Below are 19851 nucleotides of genomic sequence, written 5' to 3'. Positions count from 1 at the left end.
TTGACCTCCAGGCCACATCCCAAGCACCCACTCCCTCCCCCCATACAAGAGCACAGGGGTGGGGGAGTTAGTGGCAGCACTGAGTGGGGTGGGGAGGGCTACTGGTGGTGCCGTGGGGTGGGGGTGTTTAGTGGTGGCGCCGAGTGGGGTGGGGCCGGGGGAGTTAGTGGCAATGCTGAGTGGGGTGGGGGAGTTAAGTGAGGATGCCAAGCAGGTGGGGCAGTTAGTGGGGTGGCCGAGCGGGGTGGAGGTATAGTGGGGGGGGGCATTGGAATGGGGGGTTTAGTGGGGGGGGGCAAGCGGGTTGGGGAAGTTAGTGGGAAGGCCGAGCGGGGTGGAGGAGTTGATGGGGGGGGGTTGAGCAGGGAGGATGGGTCGAGTGGGGTGGGGGAGTTAGTGGAGGGTGCCAAATTGGAGAGGGAGGTTAGTATGGGGGAGTTAGTGGGGAGACCAACCGGGGTGGGGAGGTTAGTGTGGGTGGGCTGAGCAAGGTGGGAAGGTTAATGGGGGGCTGAGCAGGATGGGGAGGTTAGTGGGGGGGCTGAGTGGGGTGGGGAGTTTAGTGGGGGGCTGTGGGGTGGAGGCCATTAGTGGGGGAGTGAAGCAGGGTGGGTGGAGTGAGTGGGATGACTGAACAGGGTAGGGGAGTGAGTGGGGGGTGGGGCAAGCATGGTGAGAGGGTTAGTGGCGGGGCTGAGCGGATTGGGGTGTTAGTGGGAGTCGGCTGAGTGGGATGGTGGGTTAGTGGAGGGGGGCCAACTGGGGTCGAGGCATTAGTGGGGGCACTGAGCAGAGTGGAGAGGTCAGTCAGGGCATTGAGCAGGGTGGGGAGTTAGTGGGTGAGCCAAGCAGGATGGGAGGAATTAGTGAAGTTGCTGAGCAGGGTGGAGGAGTTAGTAGGGGTGGGTTAGTGGGGGGAGATAGTGTGGCGGCCGAGCAGGGTGGGGGAGTTAGTTGGAGGGCCGAGCATGGTGGGGGTGTTGGTGGGGGGGCCAAGTCGGGAGAAGGAGTTGGTGGGGGGGGGGGGGCGAGCATGGTGGTGGGGCCAAGCAGTGTGGGGAGGTTAGTGGGGGAGCTGAGCAGGGTGGGGGGCTGAGCAGGGTGGGGGGGGGGGGTTAGTGGATGAGCCAAGCAGGGTGGGGGGGATTAGTGGGGTTGCTGAGTAGGGTGGAGGAGTTAGTGGGGGTAATGAGCAGGGTGGGTGGGTTAGTGGGGGGAGACAGTGGGGTGGCCAAGCAGGGTGGGTGGGTTAGTAGGGGACTAAGCTGGCTGGAGAGGGAGTTACTGGGGGCACCAGGTGGGATGGAGTTCGTAGGATGGTTGAGCGGGTATGGGGAGTTAGAGGGGGTCTGAGCCAGGTGCGGGGAGATAGTGAAGGGCTGAGTGGAGTGGGGTACTCAGTGAGGGGGCGAGCAGGGTGACAGGGTTAGTGGTGTGTCTGAGTGGGGTTGTAGAGTTTACGGGGGTGCCGACTGGGTTGGGGGAGTCTAGCTGGGTGGGGGAGTTGGTGGAGGGGCCTAGCGAGGTGGGTGAGTTGGTGGGGGGGCTGAGCGGGGTGGGTGAGTTGGTGGGTGTCCGAGCGGGATTGGAGAGTTTGCGGGGTGGGGGAGGGGGTTGGAAGGCCGAGCTGGGTGTGGGAGTTGGAGCGGGGGCCGAGCTGTGTAGGGGAGATAATGGGGTGTTCAAGCGTGGTGGGGGAATTTATGGTTGGCCGGCCGGAGTAGGGGAGTTAGTAAGGGGGGAGCCAAGCTGGGTAGGGGAGTTAGTGGGGGGGCCGAGCAGGGTGGTGGAGTTAGTTGGAGGGCCGAGCATGGTGGAGGAGATAGTGGGGAGGGCGGTCTAAGCGGGATGCAGGAGTTTATGGGGGGCTGGGAGGTGTAGGGGGGCTGAGCGCGATGGGGGAGTTCGTGGGGGGCCAAGTGGGGAGGGGGAGATGGTGTGGGGGGCAGAGAGGGATGGGAGTGTTGAGGGGAGGCCGAGCTGGGTGGAGTAGTTGGTGGGGGTGCCATACGGGGTAGCGGAGTTCAAGGTGCCGCCGAGTAGAGTGGAGGGGTCATTGGGGGCATTGAACGTGGTGGGGGACTTAGTGGAGGGGTCCGAGCAGGGTGGGGGTGGGGGGGGCCGAGCAGAGAGGTTGAGTTTGTGTGGGGCATGAGCTGGGTAATGGAGATAGTGGGGGGTCCAAATGGGGTGGGGGAGTTGATGGGGGACCGGGTGGGGTAGGGAAGTTACTAGGGGGGCCAAGCGGGCTGGAGGAGTTAGTGAGGGGCTGAATGGGGTGGGGGAATCAGTGAGGGGCCGCGCGGAGTGACAGGGTTAGTGGTGGGTCCGAGCGTCGTGGGGGAGTTCGCGGGGGGCGAGCGGGGTGAAGGAGTTGGTGGGTGGCTGATCGAGGTGGGTGAGATGGTGGGGGGGCCAAGCAGGGTGGGAGAGTTGGTGGGGCCAAGCAGGGTGGGAGAGTTGGTGGGGGGGCCAGGCAAGGTGGATGAGATGGTGGGGGGGCCAAGCTGGGTGGGGGAGTTGATGGGGGGCCAAGCAGGGTGGAGGCGTTGGTGGGGGAGCCGAGCAGTGTGGGGGGAATTAGTGGGGTTGCTGAGCATGATGGAGAAGTTTGTGGGGGTGCCAAGCAGGGTGGGGGAGGTAGTGGGAGGGCGAGTTGGTGGAGGGGCCTAGTGAGGTGGGTGAGTTGGTGAGGGGTCCGAGCTTTGTGGTGGAGTTGGTGGAGGGCCGAGTGGGGGAGTTGGTGGGGGGCCGAGTGGGGGAGTTGGTGGGGGGCCGAGTGGGGGAGTTGGTGGGGGGCCGAGTGGGGGAGTTGGTGGGGGGCCGAGTGGGGGAGTTGGTGGGGGGCCGAGTGGGGGAGTTGGTGGGGGGCCGAGTGGGGGAGTTGGTGGGGGGCCGAGTGGGGGAGTTGGTGGGGGGCCGAGTGGGGGAGTTGGTGGGGGGCCGAGTGGGGGAGTTGGTGGGGGGCCGAGTGGGGGAGTTGGTGGGGGGCCGAGTGGGGGAGTTGGTGGGGGGCCGAGTGGGGGAGTTGGTGGGGGGCCGAGTGGGGGAGTTGGTGGGGGGCCGAGTGGGGGAGTTGGTGGGGGGCCGAGTGGGGGAGTTGGTGGGGGGCCGAGTGGGGGAGTTGGTGGGGGGCCGAGTGGGGGAGTTGGTGGGGGCCGAGTGGGGGAGTTGGTGGGGGGCCGAGAGGGGTGTTGGTGGGGGGCCGAGTGGGGGAGTTGGTGGGGGGCCGAGTGGGGGAGTTGGTGGGGGCCGAGTGGGGGAGTTGGTGGGGGGCCGAGTGGGGAGTTGGTGGGGGGCCGAGTGGGGGAGTTGGTGGGGGTCGAGTGGGGGAGTTGGTGGGGGGCCGAGTGGGGGAGTTGGTGGGGGGCTGAGCGGGATGGGGGAGTTGGTGGGGGGGGCGAGCGGGGTGGGGGAGTTGGTGGGGGGCCGAGCGGGGTGGGGGAATTGTTGGGGACCGAGCAGGGTGGGGGAGTTGGTGGGGGGCCGAGCGGGGTGGGGGAGCTGAGGAGTGTGGGGGGAATTAGTGGGGTTGCTGAGCAGTGTGGAGGAGTTTGTGGGGGTGCTGATCAGGGTGGGAGGGGGGCAAAAATTGTGGGGGGAGATAGTGGGGGGGCCGTAGGATGGGTGGGTTAGTTGTGGGCTAAGCAGGCTAGAGGAGGGGTTACTGGGGGTGCCAGGTGGACTGGAGTTCGTGGGTGGGTCGAGCAGGTCTTGGGAGTTAGTGGGGATCTGAGCAGAGTGTGGGGAGTTCGTGGGGGCACCAAACAGGGTGGGGGGTACGTGAGGGTCTGAGCGTGGGTGGGGAGTTGGTGGAGGGCCAAGCGGGGTGGGGGCGTTGGTGATGGGCCGAGGATGACATGGTTAGTGGTGGGTCCAAGCGGGGTAGGAGAGTTTGCGGACTGGGGGGCCCGAGTGGGTGGGGGACATGGTGGGGGTGCTGAGTGGGGTGGGGGGGACCGAGCAGGATTGGGAAGATAGTGGGGGGTCCAAGTGGGGTGGGGGAGTTTATGGGGGGCCAGGGGGTGTAGGGGAGTTAGTGGGGGGCCGAGCGCGGTGGGGGACTTTGTTGGAGGCTCGAGCGTGGTAGGGGAGTTCGTTGGGGGTCCAAGCGGGGAGGGGGAGTTGATGGGGGGGGCAGAGAGGGCTGGGAGTGTTGAGGGGAGGTCAAGCTGGGTGTAGTAGTTGGTGGGGGGGGGGCCGAGCGAGGTGGGGGAGTTGGTGAGGGGTGCCGAATGAGGTGGGGGGGCCGTGTGGGGTAGTGGAGTTCGTGGGGCCGTGTGGGGTAGTGGAGTTCGTGGGGGTGCCAAGCAGAGTGGGGGGGTCATTGAGGCATCAAACATGGTGGGGGAGTTAGTGGAGGGGTCTGAGGCAGGTGGGAAGTTGCTGGGGGTGCTGAGGCGAGGTGAGGGTGTTGGTTGGGGGGCCGAGCGGAGAGGTTGAGTTTGTGGGGGTGGGCGAGCTGGGTAGTGGAGATAGTGGGGGGTCCAAGCGGGGTGGGGGAGTTGATGGGGGACTGTGTGGGGTAGGGGAGTTAGTGAGGGGGTGAATGGGGTGGGGGGGTCAGTGAGGGGACGAGCGGAGTGACAGGGTTAGTGTTGGGTCCAAGTGGGGTGGGAGAGATTGCGGGGTGGGGGGGCTTAGTGGGGTGAGGTAGTTGGTGGGTGGCCGAGCGGGTTTGTGGAGTCAGTAGGGGGCCGAGTGGGGTTGGGGGTCCGTGTGGGTTAGCAGAGTTTGTAAGGGCACTGAGCAGAGTGGGGGGATTAGGGGGGGTCGAACACAGTGGGGGAGTTAGTGGAGGGGTCCGAGTGGTGTTGGGAGTGTTGGTGGGGGGGCCGAATGAGATGGGAGTGTTGGTGGGGGCGCTGAGCGAAGAGGTTGAATTTGTGGGGGAGACAAGTTGGGTAGGGAAGATAGTGGGGGATTCAAATAGAGTGGGGGAGTTGATGGGGGAACAGGTGGGGTAGGGTGTTAATAGGGGGGGCTGAGTGGGGTGGGGGAGTCAGTGAGGGGCTGAGTGGAGTGACAGGGTTCGTGGGTGGGGTGGGCCGAGCCCGGTGGGTGGGGTGGGCCGAGCCCGGTGGGTGGCTGGGCCGAGCCCGGTGGGTGGCTGGGCCGAGCCCGGTGGGTGGCTGGGCCGAGCCCGGTGGGGGGGAGTGGCTGGGCCGAGCCCGGTGGGGGGAGTGCCCGGGCCGAGCCCGGTGGGGGAGTGCCCGGGCCGAGCCCGGTGGGGGGGAGTGCCCGGGCCGAGCCCGGTGGGGGGGAGTGCCCGGGCCGAGCCCGGTGGGGGGGAGTGCCCGGGCCGAGCCCGGTGGGGGGAGTGGGTGGGCCCAGCCCTGTGGGGAGAGTGGGTGGGCCCAGCCCAGTGGGGGGAGTGGGTGGGCCCAGCCCAGTGGGGGGAGTGGGTGGGCCCAGCCCAGTGGGGGGAGTGGGTGGGCCCAGCCCAGTGGGGGGAGTGGGTGGGCCCAGCCCAGTGGGGGGAGTGGGTGGGCCCAGCCCAGTGGGTGGGCCGAGCCCAGTGGGGGGAGTGGGTGGGTGGGCCGAGCCCAGTGGGGGGGGTGGGTGGGTGGGGAGGGTGGGTGGGTGGGTGGGCCGAGCCCAGTGGGGGGGGGTGGGTGGGCCGAGCCCAGTGGGTGGGTGGGTGGGCCGAGCCCAGTGGGGGGGGTGGGCCGAGCCCAGTGGGGGGAGTGGGCCGAGCCCAGTGGGGGGAGTGGGTGGGTGGGTGGGCCGAGCCCAGTGGGGGGAGTGGGTGGGTGGGTGGGCCGAGCCAGTGGGGGGAGTGGGTGGGTGGGTGGGCCGAGCCCAGTGGGTGGGCCGAGCCCAGTGGGTGGGCCGAGCCCAGTGGGGGGGAGTGGATGGGGGGAGTGGATGGGTGGGTGGGTGGGCCGAGCCCAGTGGGGGTGGGTGGGCCGAGCCCAGTGGGGGGAGTGGGCCGAGCCCAGTGGGGGGAGTGGGCCGAGCCCAGTGGGGGGAGTGGGCCGAGCCCAGTGGGGGGAGTGGGCCGAGCCCAGTGGGGGGAGTGGGCCGAGCCCAGTGGGGGGAGTGGGCCGAGCCCAGTGGGGGGAGTGGGCCGAGCCCAGTGGGGGGAGTGGGCCGAGCCCAGTGGGGGGAGTGGGCCGAGCCCAGTGGGGGGAGTGGGCCGAGCCCAGTGGGGGGAGTGGGCCGAGCCCAGTGGGGGGAGTGGGCCGAGCCCAGTGGGGGGAGTGGGCCGAGCCCAGTGGGGGGAGTGGGCCGAGCCCAGTGGGGGGAGTGGGCCGAGCCCAGTGGGGGGAGTGGGCCGAGCCCAGTGGGGGGAGTGGGTGGGTGGGCCGAGCCCAGTGGGGGGGGTGGGTGGGTGGGGGGGGTGGGTGGGGGGGGTGGGTGGGGGGGGTGGGTGGGCCGAGCCCAGTGGGGGGGGTGGGTGGGCCGAGCCCAGTGGGGGGGGTGGGTGGGCCGAGCCCAGTGGGGGGGGTGGGTGGGTGGGGGGGGGTGGGTGGGTGGGGGGGGGGGTGGGTGGGTGGGGGGGGTGGGTGGGCCGAGCCCAGTGGGGGGGGTGGGTGGGTGGGGGGGGTGGGTGGGGGGGGTGGGTGGGTGGGGGGGGTGGGTGGGGGGGGTGGGTGGGGGGGGTGGGTGGGTGGGGGGGGTGGGTGGGGGGGGTGGGTGGGTGGGGGGGGTGGGTGGGTGGGTGGGCCGAGCCCAGTGGGGGGGGTGGGTGGGTGGGGGGGGTGGGTGGGTGGGGGGGGTGGGTGGGCCGAGCCCAGTGGGGGGGAGTGGGTGGGGGGGATGAGCCCAGTGGGGGGGTGGGTGGGTGGGGGGGGTGGGTGGGTGGGGGGGGTGGGTGGGCCGAGCCCAGTGGGGGGGAGTGGGTGGGGGGGAGTGGGGTGGGGGGGGGGAGTGGGTGGGGGGGGAGTGGGTGGGTGGGTGGGCCGAGCCCAGTGGGGGGGAGTGGGTGGGTGGGGGGGAGTGGGTGGGTGGGGGGGAGTGGGTGGGTGGGGGGGAGTGGGTGGGTGGGGGGGAGTGGGTGGGTGGGGGGGAGTGGGTGGGTGGGGGGGAGTGGGTGGGTGGGTGGGGGGGAGTGGGTGGGTGGGTGGGTGGGTGGGTGGGTGGGTGGGCCGAGCCCAGTGGGGGGGAGTGGGTGGGTGGGGGGGAGTGGGTGGGTGGGGGGGAGTGGGTGGGTGGGTGGGCCGAGCCCAGTGGGGGGGAGTGGGTGGGCCGAGCCCAGTGGGGGGGAGTGGGGGGGAGTGGGTGGGCCGAGCCCAGTGGGGGGGAGTGGGTGGGCCGAGCCCAGTGGGGGGGAGTGGGTGGGCCGAGCCCAGTGGGGGGGAGTGGGTGGGCCGAGCCCAGTGGGGGGGAGTGGGTGGGCCGAGCCCAGTGGGGGGGAGTGGGTGGGCCGAGCCCAGTGGGGGGAGAGGGTGGGTGGGTGGGCCGAGCCCAGTGGGGGGAGTGGGTGGGGGGGAGTGGGTGGGGGGGAGTGGGTGGGTGGGGGGGAGTGGGTGGGTGGGTGGGCCGAGCCCAGTGGGGGGAGTGGGTGGGGGGGAGTGGGTGGGGGGGAGTGGGTGGGTGGGCCGAGCCCAGTGGGGGGAGTGGGTGGGGGGGAGTGGGTGGGTGGGCCGAGCCCAGTGGGGTGGGTGGGCCGAGCCCAGTGGGGGGAGTGAGTGGGTGGGTGGGGGGAGTGAGTGGGTGGGTGGGTGGGCCGAGCCCAGTGGGGGGAGTGGGTGGGTGGGCCGAGCCCAGTGGGGGGAGTGGGTGGGTGGGCCGAGCCCAGTGGGGGGAGTGGTTGGGTGGGCCGAGCCCAGTGGGGGGAGTGAGTGGGTGGGTGGGCCGAGCCCAGTGGGGGGAGTGGGTGGGTGGACCGAGCCCAGTGGGGGGAGTGGGTGGGTGGGCCGAGCCCAGTGGGGGGAGTGGTTGGGTGGGCCGAGCCCAGTGGGGGGAGTGGGTGGGTGGGTCGAGCCCAGTGGGGGGAGTGGGTGGGTGGGTGAGTGGGCCGAGCCCAGTGGGGGGAGTGGGTGGGTGGACCGAGCCCAGTGGGGGGAGTGGGTGGGTGGGCCGAGCCCAGTGGGGGGAGTGGTTGGGTGGGCCGAGCCCAGTGGGGGGAGTGGGTGGGTGGGTGAGTGGGCCGAGCCCAGTGGGTGGGTGAGTGGGCCGAGCCCAGTGGGTGGGTGGGTGGGCCGAGCCCAGTGGGTGGGTGGGTGGGCCGAGCCCAGTGGGTGGGCCGAGCCCGGTGGGTGGGCCGAGCCCGGTGGGTGGGCCGAGCCCAGTGGGTGAGCCGAGCCCAGTGGGTGAGCCGAGCCCAGTGGGGGGAGTGGGTGGGTGGGGGGAGTGGGTGGGGGGAGTGGGTGGGTGGGGGGAGTGGGTGGGTGGGTGGGCCGAGCCCAGTGGGGGGAGTGGGTGGGCCGAGCCCAGTGGGGGGAGTGGGTGAGTGGGTGGGCCGAGCCCAGTGGGTGGGCCGAACCCAGTGGGAGGAGTGGGTGGGGGGAGTGGGTGGGTGGGGGGAGTGGGTGGGCCGAGCCCAGTGGGGGGGGTGGGTGGGTGGGGGGGGTGGGTGGGTGGGGGGGGTGGGTGGGTGGGGGGGGTGGGTGGGTGGGGGGGTGGGTGGGCCAAGCCCAGTGGGGGGGGGTGGGTGGGTGGGGGGGGGTGGGTGGGTGGGGGGGGTGGGTGGGTGGGGGGGGTGGGTGGGTGGGGGGGTGGGTGGGTGGGGGGGTGGGTGGGTGGGGGGGTGGGTGGGTGGTGGGGGGTGGGTGGGTGGGGGGAGTGGGTGGGCCGAGCCCAGTGGGGGGGAGTGGGTGGGGGGGAGTGGGTGGGGGGGGGAGTGGGTGGGGGGGAGTGGGTGGGTGGGTGGGCCGAGCCCAGTGGGGGGGAGTGGGTGGGTGGGGGGGAGTGGGTGGGTGGGGGGGAGTGGTGGGTGGGGGGGAGTGGTGTGGGTGGGGGGAGTGGGTGGGTGGGTGGGTGGGTGGTGGGTGGGTGGGCCGAGCCCAGTGGGGGGGGAGTGGGTGGGTGGGGGGGAGTGGGTGGGTGGGGGGAGTGGGTGGGTGGGTGGGCCGAGCCCAGTGGGGGGGAGTGGGTGGGCCGAGCCCAGTGGGGGGAGTGGGGGGGAGTGGGTGGGCCGAGCCCAGTGGGGGGGAGTGGGTGGGCCGAGCCCAGTGGGGGGGAGTGGGTGGGCGAGCCCAGTGGGGGGAGAGGGTGGGTGGGTGGGCCGAGCCCAGTGGGGGGAGAGGGGTGGGTGGGGGGGAGAGGGTGGGTGGGTGGGCCGAGCCCAGTGGGGGGGAGTGGGTGGGGGGGAGTGGGTGGGTGGGGGGGAGTGGGTGGGTGGGTGGGCCGAGCCCAGTGGGGGGAGTGGGTGGGGGGGGAGTGGGTGGGGGGGAGTGGGTGGGTGGGCCGAGCCCAGTGGGGGGAGTGAGTGGGTGGGTGGGGGGAGTGAGTGGGTGGGTGGGTGGGCCGAGCCCAGTGGGGGGAGTGGGTGGGTGGGCCGAGCCCAGTGGGGGGAGTGGGTGGGGTGGGCCGAGCCCAGTGGGGGGAGTGGTTGGGTGGGCCGAGCCCAGTGGGGGGAGTGAGTGGGTGGGTGGGCCGAGGCCCAGTGGGGGGAGTGGGTGGTGGACCGAGCCCAGTGGGGGGAGTGGGTGGGTGGGCCGAGCCCAGTGGGGGGGGAGTGGTTGGTGGGCCGAGCCCAGTGGGGGGGAGTGGGTGGGTGGTCGAGCCCAGTGGGGGGAGTGGGTGGGTGGGTGAGTGGGCCGAGCCCAGGTGGGGGGAGTGGGTGGGTGGACCGAGCCCAGTGGGGGGAGTGGTGGGTGGGCCGAGCCCAGTGGGGGGAGTGGTTGGGTGGGCCGAGCCAGTGGGGGGAGTGGGTGGGTGGGGTGAGTGGGCCGAGCCCAGTGGGTGGGGTGGGTGGGGCCGAGCCCAGTGGGTGGGTGGGTGGGCCGAGCCCAGTGGGTGGGTGGGTGGGCCCGAGCCCGGTGGGTGGGCCGAGCCCGGTGGGTGGGCCGAGCCCGGTGGGTGGGCCGAGCCCGGTGGGTGGGCCGAGCCCGGGTGGGTGGGCCGAGCCCGGGTGGGTGGGCCGAGCCCGGTGGGTGGGCCGAGCCCGGTGGGTGGGCCGAGCCCGGTGGGTGGGTCGAGCCCGGTGGGTGGGCCGAGCCCGGTGGGGGGAGTGGGTGGGTGGGGGGAGTGGGTGGGGGGAGTGGGTGGGTGGGGGGAGTGGGGGGGTGGGGGGAGTGGGTGGGTGGGGGGAGTGGGTGGGTGGGTGGGCCGAGCCCAGTGGGGGGAGTGGGTGGGCCGAGCCCAGTGGGGGGAGTGGTGTGAGTGGGTGGGCCGAGCCCAGTGGGTGGGCCGAACCCAGTGGGAGGAGTGGGTGGGGGGAGTGGGTGGGTGGGGGAGTGGGTGGGCCGAGCCCAGTGGGGGGAGTGGGTGGGCCGAGCCCCAGTGGGGGGAGTGGATGTGGGGGGAGTGGGTGGGTGGGTGGTTGGGCCCGAGCCCGGTGGGTGGGCCGAGCCCGGTGGGTGGGCCGAGCCCGGTGGGTGGGCCGAGCCCGGTGGGTGGGCCGAGCCCGGTGGGTGGGCCGAGCCCGGTGGGTGGGCCGAGCCCGGTGGGTGGGCCGAGCCCGGTGGGTGGGCCGAGCCCGGTGGGTGGGCCGAGCCCGGTGGGGGGAGAGTGGGTGGGTGGGCCGAGCCCGGTGGGGGGAGTGGGTGGGTGGCCAGAGCCCGGTGGGGGGAGTGGGTGGGTGGCCAGAGCCCGGTGGGGGGAGTGGGTGGGTGGCCAGAGCCCGGTGGGGGGAGTGGGTGGGTGGCCAGAGCCCGGTGGGGGGAGTGGGTGGGTGGCCAGAGCCCGGTGGGGGGAGTGGGTGGGTGGCCAGAGCCCGGTGGGTGGGGGGAGTGGGTGGGTGGCCAGAGCCCGGTGGGGGAGTGGGTGGGTGGCCAGAGCCCGGTGGGTGGGGGAGGTGGGTGGGTGGCCAGAGCCCGGTGGGTGGGGGACCGAGCAGGGTGGGGAAAGTAGATGGGTGGGCCAAGTGGGGTGTGTGGCCAAGCGGGGTGGGCTGAGCAGGATGGGGAAATGGGTGGGTGGGCTGAACAGGGTGGGGTAATGGGTGGGTGGGCCGAGCGGGGTGGGGGAGATGGTGGGGAGCCGAACAGTGTGACAGGGTTAGTGGTGGGTCTGAGTGGCATGGGAGCGTTTGCAGGGTGAGGGGCCGAGTGGGGTGAGGGAGTTGGTGGGGGGCTGAATGGGGTGGGTGAGTCGGTGACGGGCCGAGAAGGGTGACGGGGTTAGTGGTGGTTCCGAGCTGGGTGAGAGAGTTAGCGGGGGGGGGGGCTGAATGGGGTGGGGGAGTTGGTGGAGGGCCAAGCGGGGTGAGAGAATGGGTGGGTGGGCCGAGCGGAGTGACATGGTTAGTGTTGGGTACGAACTGATTGGGAGGTTTGCGGGGTGGGGGGCTGAGCGGGGTGGAAGCGGTCGAGCCTGGTGTTGGGGGTCAATGGCAGAGATGACCGGGACAGGGGGCGGTTGAAGCCAACCACCCTTCTCTATCTTTCACCATTTCTCTAACCACCAAAGGTCACCACTCTTTTGGCCATTGACCCCTTCGCAAGGGGAAACCGGCTGCTGTTGGGCGCTCAAAGGCTCTGCCCAGCCATCTCACTCTCTCTGCCAATGTCCGCTCTCCTGTCCTTCTGCAGTGCAGTGTCCGGTCCCTGCAATGAAAGACATTCCACCCTGTGATCGGGTGCCCGGGATGAGCTCCCTGCAATGTCCTTTCGTCTGCGTTGGGACCACACCAGAACCTGGAGTGGGGTTTTAAAATAGGAAATCTCTCTTGGGATAGCTCCTATTTCCACCGTTTTGTGGCGACCAACCCCTTTCCCCATCGTGCATCCATGGCTGGCCGTTTGTTTGGGTGGGAATTTCGGTGCCAAAACCTCTGGCTATCCAGCCAAGCCGCCATCGCATCATGGCGGCGCTTACTCTCCGACGACTTCCCCACCACACACGCACTCGCCATTCCAACTCCAACCGCTGCGCTCGTGCCTCCCGCCAAGGATCCGCGCAGCCTGGATGGCCACCTGGTCCTGCCAATCCGAATGAAGCAAGGGGGCGGGTCGCCATCTACCATTGGTTACTTCAGCAGTGTAGATAGGGGCGGGATCCTGCAGACGCGGTGATAAGTCAGTGAAGAGAAGAGGACGCGCGATAGCACGCTGTGATTGACGGACGGGTGCCCCAGGACAGGGGCGGGACCTAGGAGCCGGTTGGCCGGGGCTGGGGTCGGTCAGGAGCGCAGAGCGAGGCGATTGGAGGTCCGAAGCCCCGCCCAGGGACGCGGAGCCCGCCCCGTCCTCCCCGAGGGGGTCGTCGGCCTCAGTCGACGGGCGGACGGCGGCGGGTCAAGAGGAGGCGGCGAGCGGAGCGGGGCGAGAGGTGAGGAAGCGGGGGCCGGGCGGGCGGAGTGGGGGAAGAATATGGGGGACGACGCCGCAGAAGGTTCTGGAAACCGGATGTGGAGGCGCGGCCTCTCATCTCCCCCCCCCCCCATCAGTTTAGGGATAGAGATGGAGCTGCGCATGTGCACCGCCCCCTGCAGCACGCCACGCCTCCGTCATGGCCGCTCCCCTACACACAAGCCACTCCCTTGCACACCACGGCCTCTTATTACAAGCCACACCCTCTATTTAAGCCACACCTCCTACACACTAGTCACGCCCCTAATCAGCCCCAACACCTCCTACACACTAGTCACTCCCCTAATCAGCCCCTCCCATGTTCCTCTACACAAGCAACACCCCAAAACACAGGCCACTCCCTACACACAAACCATGCCCCCTCATCACAGAGTCCCACTCCTCACCAGTCCCTGCCCCTCCACCTGCCCGGACTCACCTGTCTCAGTTCCTGAATTTCAGGCAACATCCTACTAAATCTTCTCTGCAATCTTTCTATCTCAATGATATCATTCATGTAGTTAGATGAACAAAACTGCACACAATGTTTCACATTTGGCCTCACCAGTGCCTTAAATAACTTTACCATAACATCCCAACTCCTAGACTTAGTACTTTGATTTATGAAGGCCAATATCCCAAAAGCTCTCTTCACAACCCCATCCACCTGTGATGCCACTTTCAGGGAATTATGTATCCCTCTGTTCTACTGCATTCCTTAGTGCCAGACCATTTACCATGTTTGTCCTTTCAAAATGCAGCACCTCACACTTCTCTGTATTAAACTCCATCCTCCATTTTTCATCCCATTTTTCCATCTGGTCCAGACCCCTCTGCAAGCTTTGAAAATCTTCGCTGTCCACAAAGCTTCGAATCTTAGTGTCATTTGCAAACTTGCTGATCCAATTTACTACATTATCATCCAGATCATTAATATAGATGACAAACAACATTGGTCCCAGCACTGATCCCTGAAGCACACCACTAGTTACAAGCCTCCAGTCTGAGAAGCAATCATCCGCCACTACTCTCTGGCTTCTCCCATCCACCCATGATGAATCCAGTTCACTACTTCACCATGAACACCGAGCGTCTGAACGTTCCTAATTAACCTCCAATGTGCAACCTTGTCAAAGACCTTACTAAAGTCCACAGCCTTTTCTTCATCAACTTTCTTGGTAACTTTCTTGAAAAATTATACAAGATTGGTTAAACATGACCTACTAAGCATAAAGCCATGTTGACTAGGCCTAGTCAGTCCCTGGCTTTCCAAATAATTGTATATCTGATCTCTTCGAGCACCTTCCAATAATTTACCTACTACTGACATCAGGCTCACCAGCCTATAATTTCCAGGGTTACTTATGGAGCCTTTTTTAAATCACGTGAGTTACCCTCCAATCCTTCGGCACCAACACCCACGTCTAAGGACATTTTAAATATTTCTGCCAGAGCCCCTACAATTTCTACACTAGCCTCCCTCAAGGATTGAGGAAATATCTTATTTGCTTTAAGACAGCAAACACTTCCTCTTTAATCTGTATAGGTTGCATGACCTCACTACTTGTTTTCCTTACTTCCCACAACTGAGTGAATAGGAAATGGGCACTGAATGGGGCATAGATTCTCCCCTCAGGTGAAATTGGGTATAATTGGTGGTGCAGGCTCGTGGACCGGAAGGTCTGTTACCATGCTGTACGTCTGAATTTAAATATAATTCTCCTAAATTCCAACGAGTCTGCGATGAGAGCTGCAAACGCTCCTTGCATGATAACCCTTTCATTTCCCGAATTGTCCCATGAACCTCTTTTGAACCCTCTCCAACGTTAACACATCCTTTCATTTAATTTACATTTTATTTAGTTCTTGAAAAAGAAACGTGGCAGCAAAAAATATCAATAGAATAACCATATGTGTCTATTTAGACCTCTAATAGAAAACAACTGCCTTTCATTAATATACTTCACCAGTACATCCACCACTCCCTCCCTCCCCCCCCCCCACCCCCCCCCCGCAGGAAACCTAGATATTTATCCCTTTTTTTGTGTGTAGATGTCCAATTTATCAAACAGTTTGTAAGTCCTGCATTCAAACGCTGACATTTTGACCTGAGGCCCACTCCAGAAATGATGGTTCCACCCCCTCCCCCCACCAAATTATTCCAATCTCTCAGTACATTTTGTCTTCCTACCATTATACTTGCCCAAATAACCCAAGTGTGTCTCCCAAGAGTCTGGGCAAAAAGGAATTTGGATACCTGAAATTTCACCAATATACTATCTGTCATAATCCAAAACTCTCGAATTCTGGGACAAGACCAAAGCTCATGAACGAAGTCCCCTTTATCCGCCTCACAGTGCCAGCATTCAGGGGTAGTTTCCAACCCTAACTGTGCTGGGGACTGGGTGACCTGTACAAATGGGACAGGTTGTACCTGAACTGGAGGGAAACCAATATCCTAATGCTTTTGGGGGAAGGGTTTAAACTAGATTCGCAGAGGGTTGGGAACCAAAGTGAAGAGGCAGAGAAAGAGGTGGTTAACACACAAGAAGGGACAACTGTTAAGGAGTTTGTAAGGACAAAATTGAGGCCAAGGTGATGCATTGCAATGCAGCAGGGACACCGAGTCAAAAGTAATAAAAAAAAGGGCTGTAGGTTTTGTATTTGAAAGCACACAGCATAAGAAATAAAGTGGATGGTCTTGTCGTATAGCAACACATGTTGTAGCTGTCAGAGTCATGGCTAAAGGATGGATGTCATTTGGAGCTGAATGTCCAAGGATAAATAGTGTATTGAAAGGATAGGCAGGTAAGCAGAGGATGTGCCGTGGCTCTGTTGGTAAGGAACAACAATAAATCATTAGAAAGAGTTGACCTAGGATCAGAAGATATAGAATCAATGGGTTGAGTTCAGAAATGGCAAGGGTAAAGACACACTGTTGGCGGTTATATACAAATCTCCAAACAGCAGCTGTGATGTGAACAACAAATTGCAATAGCAGATAGAAAAAGCTTGAAGAGCTGTGTCATGAGGGATTTTAGCATGCATGTAGATGCATGCATGAAGTAAACCTTGCTGACAATCGACTCCCAACATCTTCCCAATCACTGACATCAGCTAACCGGTCTATAATTTCCTTTCTGCTGCTTCCTTGGGGTGGGTGACATTTGCGATTTTCCAGTCCTCCAGGACCATACCAGAATCTATAAGCCTTTTCTATCTGCTATTGCAATTTGTTGTTCACATCACGGCTGCTGTTTGGAGATTTGTATATAACCTCCAACAGTGTATCTTTATCCTTGCCATTTCTGAACGCAACCCATTGATTCTATATCTTCTGATCCTAGGTCACTCTTTCTAATGATTTATTGTTGTTCCTTACCAACAGAGCCACGGCACGTCCTCTGCTTACCTGCCTATCCTTTCAATACACTGTTTATCCTTGGATATTCAGCTCCAAATGACATCCATCCTTTAGCCATGACTCTGACAGCCACAACATGTGGCTTGACAAACCTTATGGAATTCTTTGAGGAAGGGACAAGCAGGGTGGATAAGGGACATGGAATGGATGTCGTGTATCTGGATTTTCAGAAGGACTTGACAAAGTGCCACACGAGACCATTTAGGTAAGAGCCTAGGGTAGAACAGAAAATGTCCTAGCGTGGGCAGAGTATTTGCTGATTGGCTGGAAGCAGAGAGTTGGAACACAGGGACCATATTCAGATTGGCTGCCAGTTGCTCGTGGTGTCCACAGGGGTCAGTGTTGGGACTTCTTTTTGTGTTGTATATTAATGATTTGGATGATGGAATGAATGGCTTTGTGGCCAAGTTTGCAGATAAGGAAGGTAGGTGGAGGAGCAGGTCGTATCAAAACACAGAGGCTGCAGAAGGACTAAGATAGATGAAGAGAATGGGCAGAGAAGTGGCCAATGAAATATAATGTTGGAAAGTGTCTGGTCACACACTTGGGTAGAAAAAAATAAATGGGCCGACTGTTCTTTAAATGGGGATAAAATTGAAAATTCCCAGATGCAAAGGGACCTGGGAGTCCTTGTGCAGGATAATCTGAAGGTAAACTTAACTGGTTGTGCCGGTTCTGAAGAAGGCTAATGCAATGCTGGCTTTAATTTCAAAAGGACTAGAATATAAGAGCAGGGATGAGATGTTGAAGCTTTATATTCCACCTTGCTTGGAGTATTGTGAGCAGTTTTGGGCTCCTCATTTATAAAAGGATGAGCTAATATTTGAGAGGGTTCAGAGGAGGTTCACTAGGATGAAAGGAGGGCACGGTTGGCGTAGGGGTTAGCGCAGCACTGTTTCAGTGCCAGCGATTGGAACCAGGGTTCAAATCCCATGCTGGGTGTAACAAGTTTGTAAGTTCTCCCCATGTCTGCATCGGTTTTTCTCAGGGGCTCAGGTTTCCTCCCACCGATCAAAACATAGGTCAATGGGGTGTAATTGGGCAGCACAGGCTTATGGGCCGAAAGGGCCTGTTACCGCGCTGTATGACTAAATTTAAAATCGTCTGATCAACATTTGATAGGTCTTGGCCTTCATATGTTGGAATTTAGGAGAACGAGGGGGGGATCTCATTGAAACATTTCAAATGTAGAAATGAGAATATGAGTCCTAAAGTAGTAACAAAAGTTGAGAAACAGAGAACATTCTTGTAACAATTGGATTAGGAACAGGACCCCGTATAACAAATCCTAACAAACATCCTCAGAAAGGTATATGGAAAAGTCTGTTCGAATGTTTTGAAAATCTGGGAATTTGTCGGTAAAAATATGCATCTTGTGAGCCATGCGACAGACTCCCTTGTGGTGAGACTAGCTGCAGGTGGGAGTGCTTCTTGCTGTAACTGAGTTCTCATGCTTTGCAAAGCATCTATAAATCCCTTGGTAACTGTGTTTGTTTATCAAGTATTCTTGGGTCCATTTTAACAGAAAGGCATGGACAGAGTAGATGTGTAAAGGTTGCTTCCTGCAGTGGGAGAGTTTGCAACAAGAGGGGACAAATTCAGGATTGAAGGGTGTCTGCTGAGAACAGAAATGCGGAGGAATTTATTCAGGGGAGGGCTATGAATCTGTGGAATTTGTTGCCATAGGTGGTTGTGGAGGTCAGGTTTTCGGGTGAAAGTCCCTCTGTTCTACAACTGTTCACTGTGCCAGTTCCCGTATCCCAAGCTCTCTCTGTTCTACAACCCTCCCCACCGTTCACTGTTGGGTCCTTGTATGTCTGATAGGGCCTCACCTGTGGTGGGAGCAGGTAGGGGACCACATGGGGACATAGAATAGGTAAAGGAGCAGATGTGTCCAGACCATGTTCCTATCGACATTACAAACCTTTCCCCTCCCCCCTTACTAGGAATCCGCATCGACAACGTGGGGGCGATGGATGGTAAAGACGTCACATGTCAGCAGGACCACTCATTGAGGGTCCAGGAGGTGAAAGAGATGGTGAAGATGGAAGAGGAGTGCACAGAGGAGGAGGAGCCAGAGGTGGAGGAGCTGGAGGTGGAGGGGCCTGAAGTGGAGGAGACGGAGGATTTGTGTATGGAGGACCAGGAGGAGGAAGAAGCAGGAGGGCAGGCCAGGGACTTCCTGCAGCGCCCCCGGCGAGCGATGGGGCGGCAAGTGGTCAGGAGGAGGCAGGACCCGTCCCCCTGTCTGTCTGATCCACCCATCTCTAGGCCCTTCCGCTGCCTGCAGTGCCCCCGCACCTTTGCTCAGTCCTCCACCTTCCTCACCCACCGTCGTACCCACACCAGTGAGCGGCCCTTCCTGTGCCCACAGTGCCCCCGCGCCTTTGCCCAGTACTCCACCCTTCTCACCCACCAGCGCACACACACTAGCAGCAAGGAGCCGGTGGTGGACATCAGTGGTGAGGGGCCAGAACAGATGCCTGTTGAGACCCCCCACTGCTGCCCGGACTGCGGCAAGGCCTACGCCACGCCAGCCCAGCTCCTGGTACACCGCAGCACACATACTGGCGATCGGCCTTTCCTCTGTGACGTGTGCCAGGAGGCCTTCGCACAGCCCACCCAACTGGCCGTGCACCGGCGCAGCCACGCCGGCGAGCGTCCGTACGAGTGCCCAGTGTGCCACCGACGCTTCGCCTATGACTCCTCGCTGGCTATGCATAGGCGGGCCCATGACGGCGAGCGCCCTTATCAGTGCGGGGCCTGTGGCAAGTCCTTCGCTGCCTCCTCCAAGCTGCTGCACCACCGGCGGCAAGCCCATGTTGGCGAGGAGGGGTCTCGTTGCCCTGACCTGCCGTCCCGGGGCCAGGCCGTCGAGAGGCCCCACCGCTGCGAAGTCTGCGGCCGCACCTTCGGGCAGCTGGTCAACCTGGCCAACCACCAGCGCACCCACGCCGGGAAGAAGGCCTTCCAGTGCCGCAGCTGCAGCCGCACCTTTGCCCGCTCCTCCGACCTACTGAAGCACCAGCGCACCCACACTGGCGAGAGGCCCTTCCAGTGCGAGCTGTGTGACCGCTCCTTCACCCAGCTCTCCACCCTGCTCAACCACCAGCGCATCCACCTGGGCGAGAAGCCCCACCACTGCGAGGCGTGCGGACGCTCCTTCACCCAGCTCTCCACCCTGCTCAACCACCAGCGCACCCACACCGGTGAGCGGCCCTTCAAGTGCGAGACCTGCGACAAGGCCTTCGCTCAGTCCTCCAGCCTGCTCAACCACCGCCGCATCCATTCAGGCGAGCGGCCCTTCCAGTGCCCGCTGTGTGCCAAGTCCTTCAGCACCTCGTCCTCTCTGTCCGTGCACCAGCGCTCACATACCTGAGGGGGGGGTGGGGTTGGTTCAGCTGCTTTCTTGCAGCTCTCTTCCCACCCTCCTCCTTGATGTCACTGGGTCCGGCGCTCTTCTCCCACCCTCACCTTCCTCGCAGTCACTGGGTACGGCGCTCTTCCCCCCCCCCCCCTCCTCCTCACCCCTCGCAGTTGCTGGGTCCAGCGCTCTCCTCCCATCCACCTCCACCTTCCTTGCCCCTCATGGGCACTGGGTCCAGCAGGAAGCTCTTTCGCCATCTTACCCCACCCACCATTGGGGGGTTCGTGTTGTCAAGAGCTGAGCGTGATGCCTCTCTCTCCCCTTCTGTCCTGTAAGAGGAGCGAATCCTGAATAAAGTAAACAAATACAACCTGACAAAACAGCTTTCTCCAGTCCTCGGTACAAAATGCACAGACACACGACCAGACATAATGCACATACAGACAAGAAGTACACATGCAGGACACGTATTCATATATACAAATAAATAATATTTTGTAAATATGAGAGTGTTGGATGGTTAGTGCCTTTGGTTGTTCAGCATTCTCACTGCCCGTGGGAAGAAGCTGTTCCTCAGCCTGGTGCTGGCTCTGATCCTCCTGTATCCCTTTCCTGACGGGAGCAGCTGGACAATGCTGTGTGTGGGGTGGAAGGGGTCC

At 63.2% G+C, this 19851-nt stretch overlaps 1 protein-coding gene across 3 annotated transcripts in view; it reads left to right on the top strand.

Annotated features, from left to right (window-relative positions):
• The window catches only part of LOC138758333 (zinc finger protein 84-like), a 32777-nt gene extending 13205 nt beyond the window's left edge, over positions 1-19572 (top strand). The window contains exons 1-3 of one of the 3 annotated variants that reach the window (XM_069927097.1): positions 12125-12381; positions 15790-16030; positions 17772-19572. In XM_069927097.1, coding sequence (XP_069783198.1) covers positions 17798-19204 — 1407 coding nt within the window. In that variant the 5' untranslated portion in view covers positions 12125-12381; positions 15790-16030; positions 17772-17797 and the 3' untranslated portion in view covers positions 19205-19572. Of the gene's footprint in view, positions 1-12124; positions 12382-15789; positions 16031-17771 lie in introns of those variants that run through there. The other 2 variants (XM_069927096.1, XM_069927098.1) reach the window with 2 other exon arrangements.
• The last annotated feature ends 279 nt before the right edge of the window (positions 19573-19851 follow it).

The sequence above is a fragment of the Narcine bancroftii genome, chromosome 3 (assembly GCF_036971445.1).
Source record: "Narcine bancroftii isolate sNarBan1 chromosome 3, sNarBan1.hap1, whole genome shotgun sequence".
In the NCBI taxonomy this organism is placed as follows: Eukaryota; Metazoa; Chordata; class Chondrichthyes; order Torpediniformes; family Narcinidae; genus Narcine; species Narcine bancroftii.
Note: the sequence above shows the minus strand (reverse complement) of the source record. Positions and strands in the feature narration are given on the sequence as shown.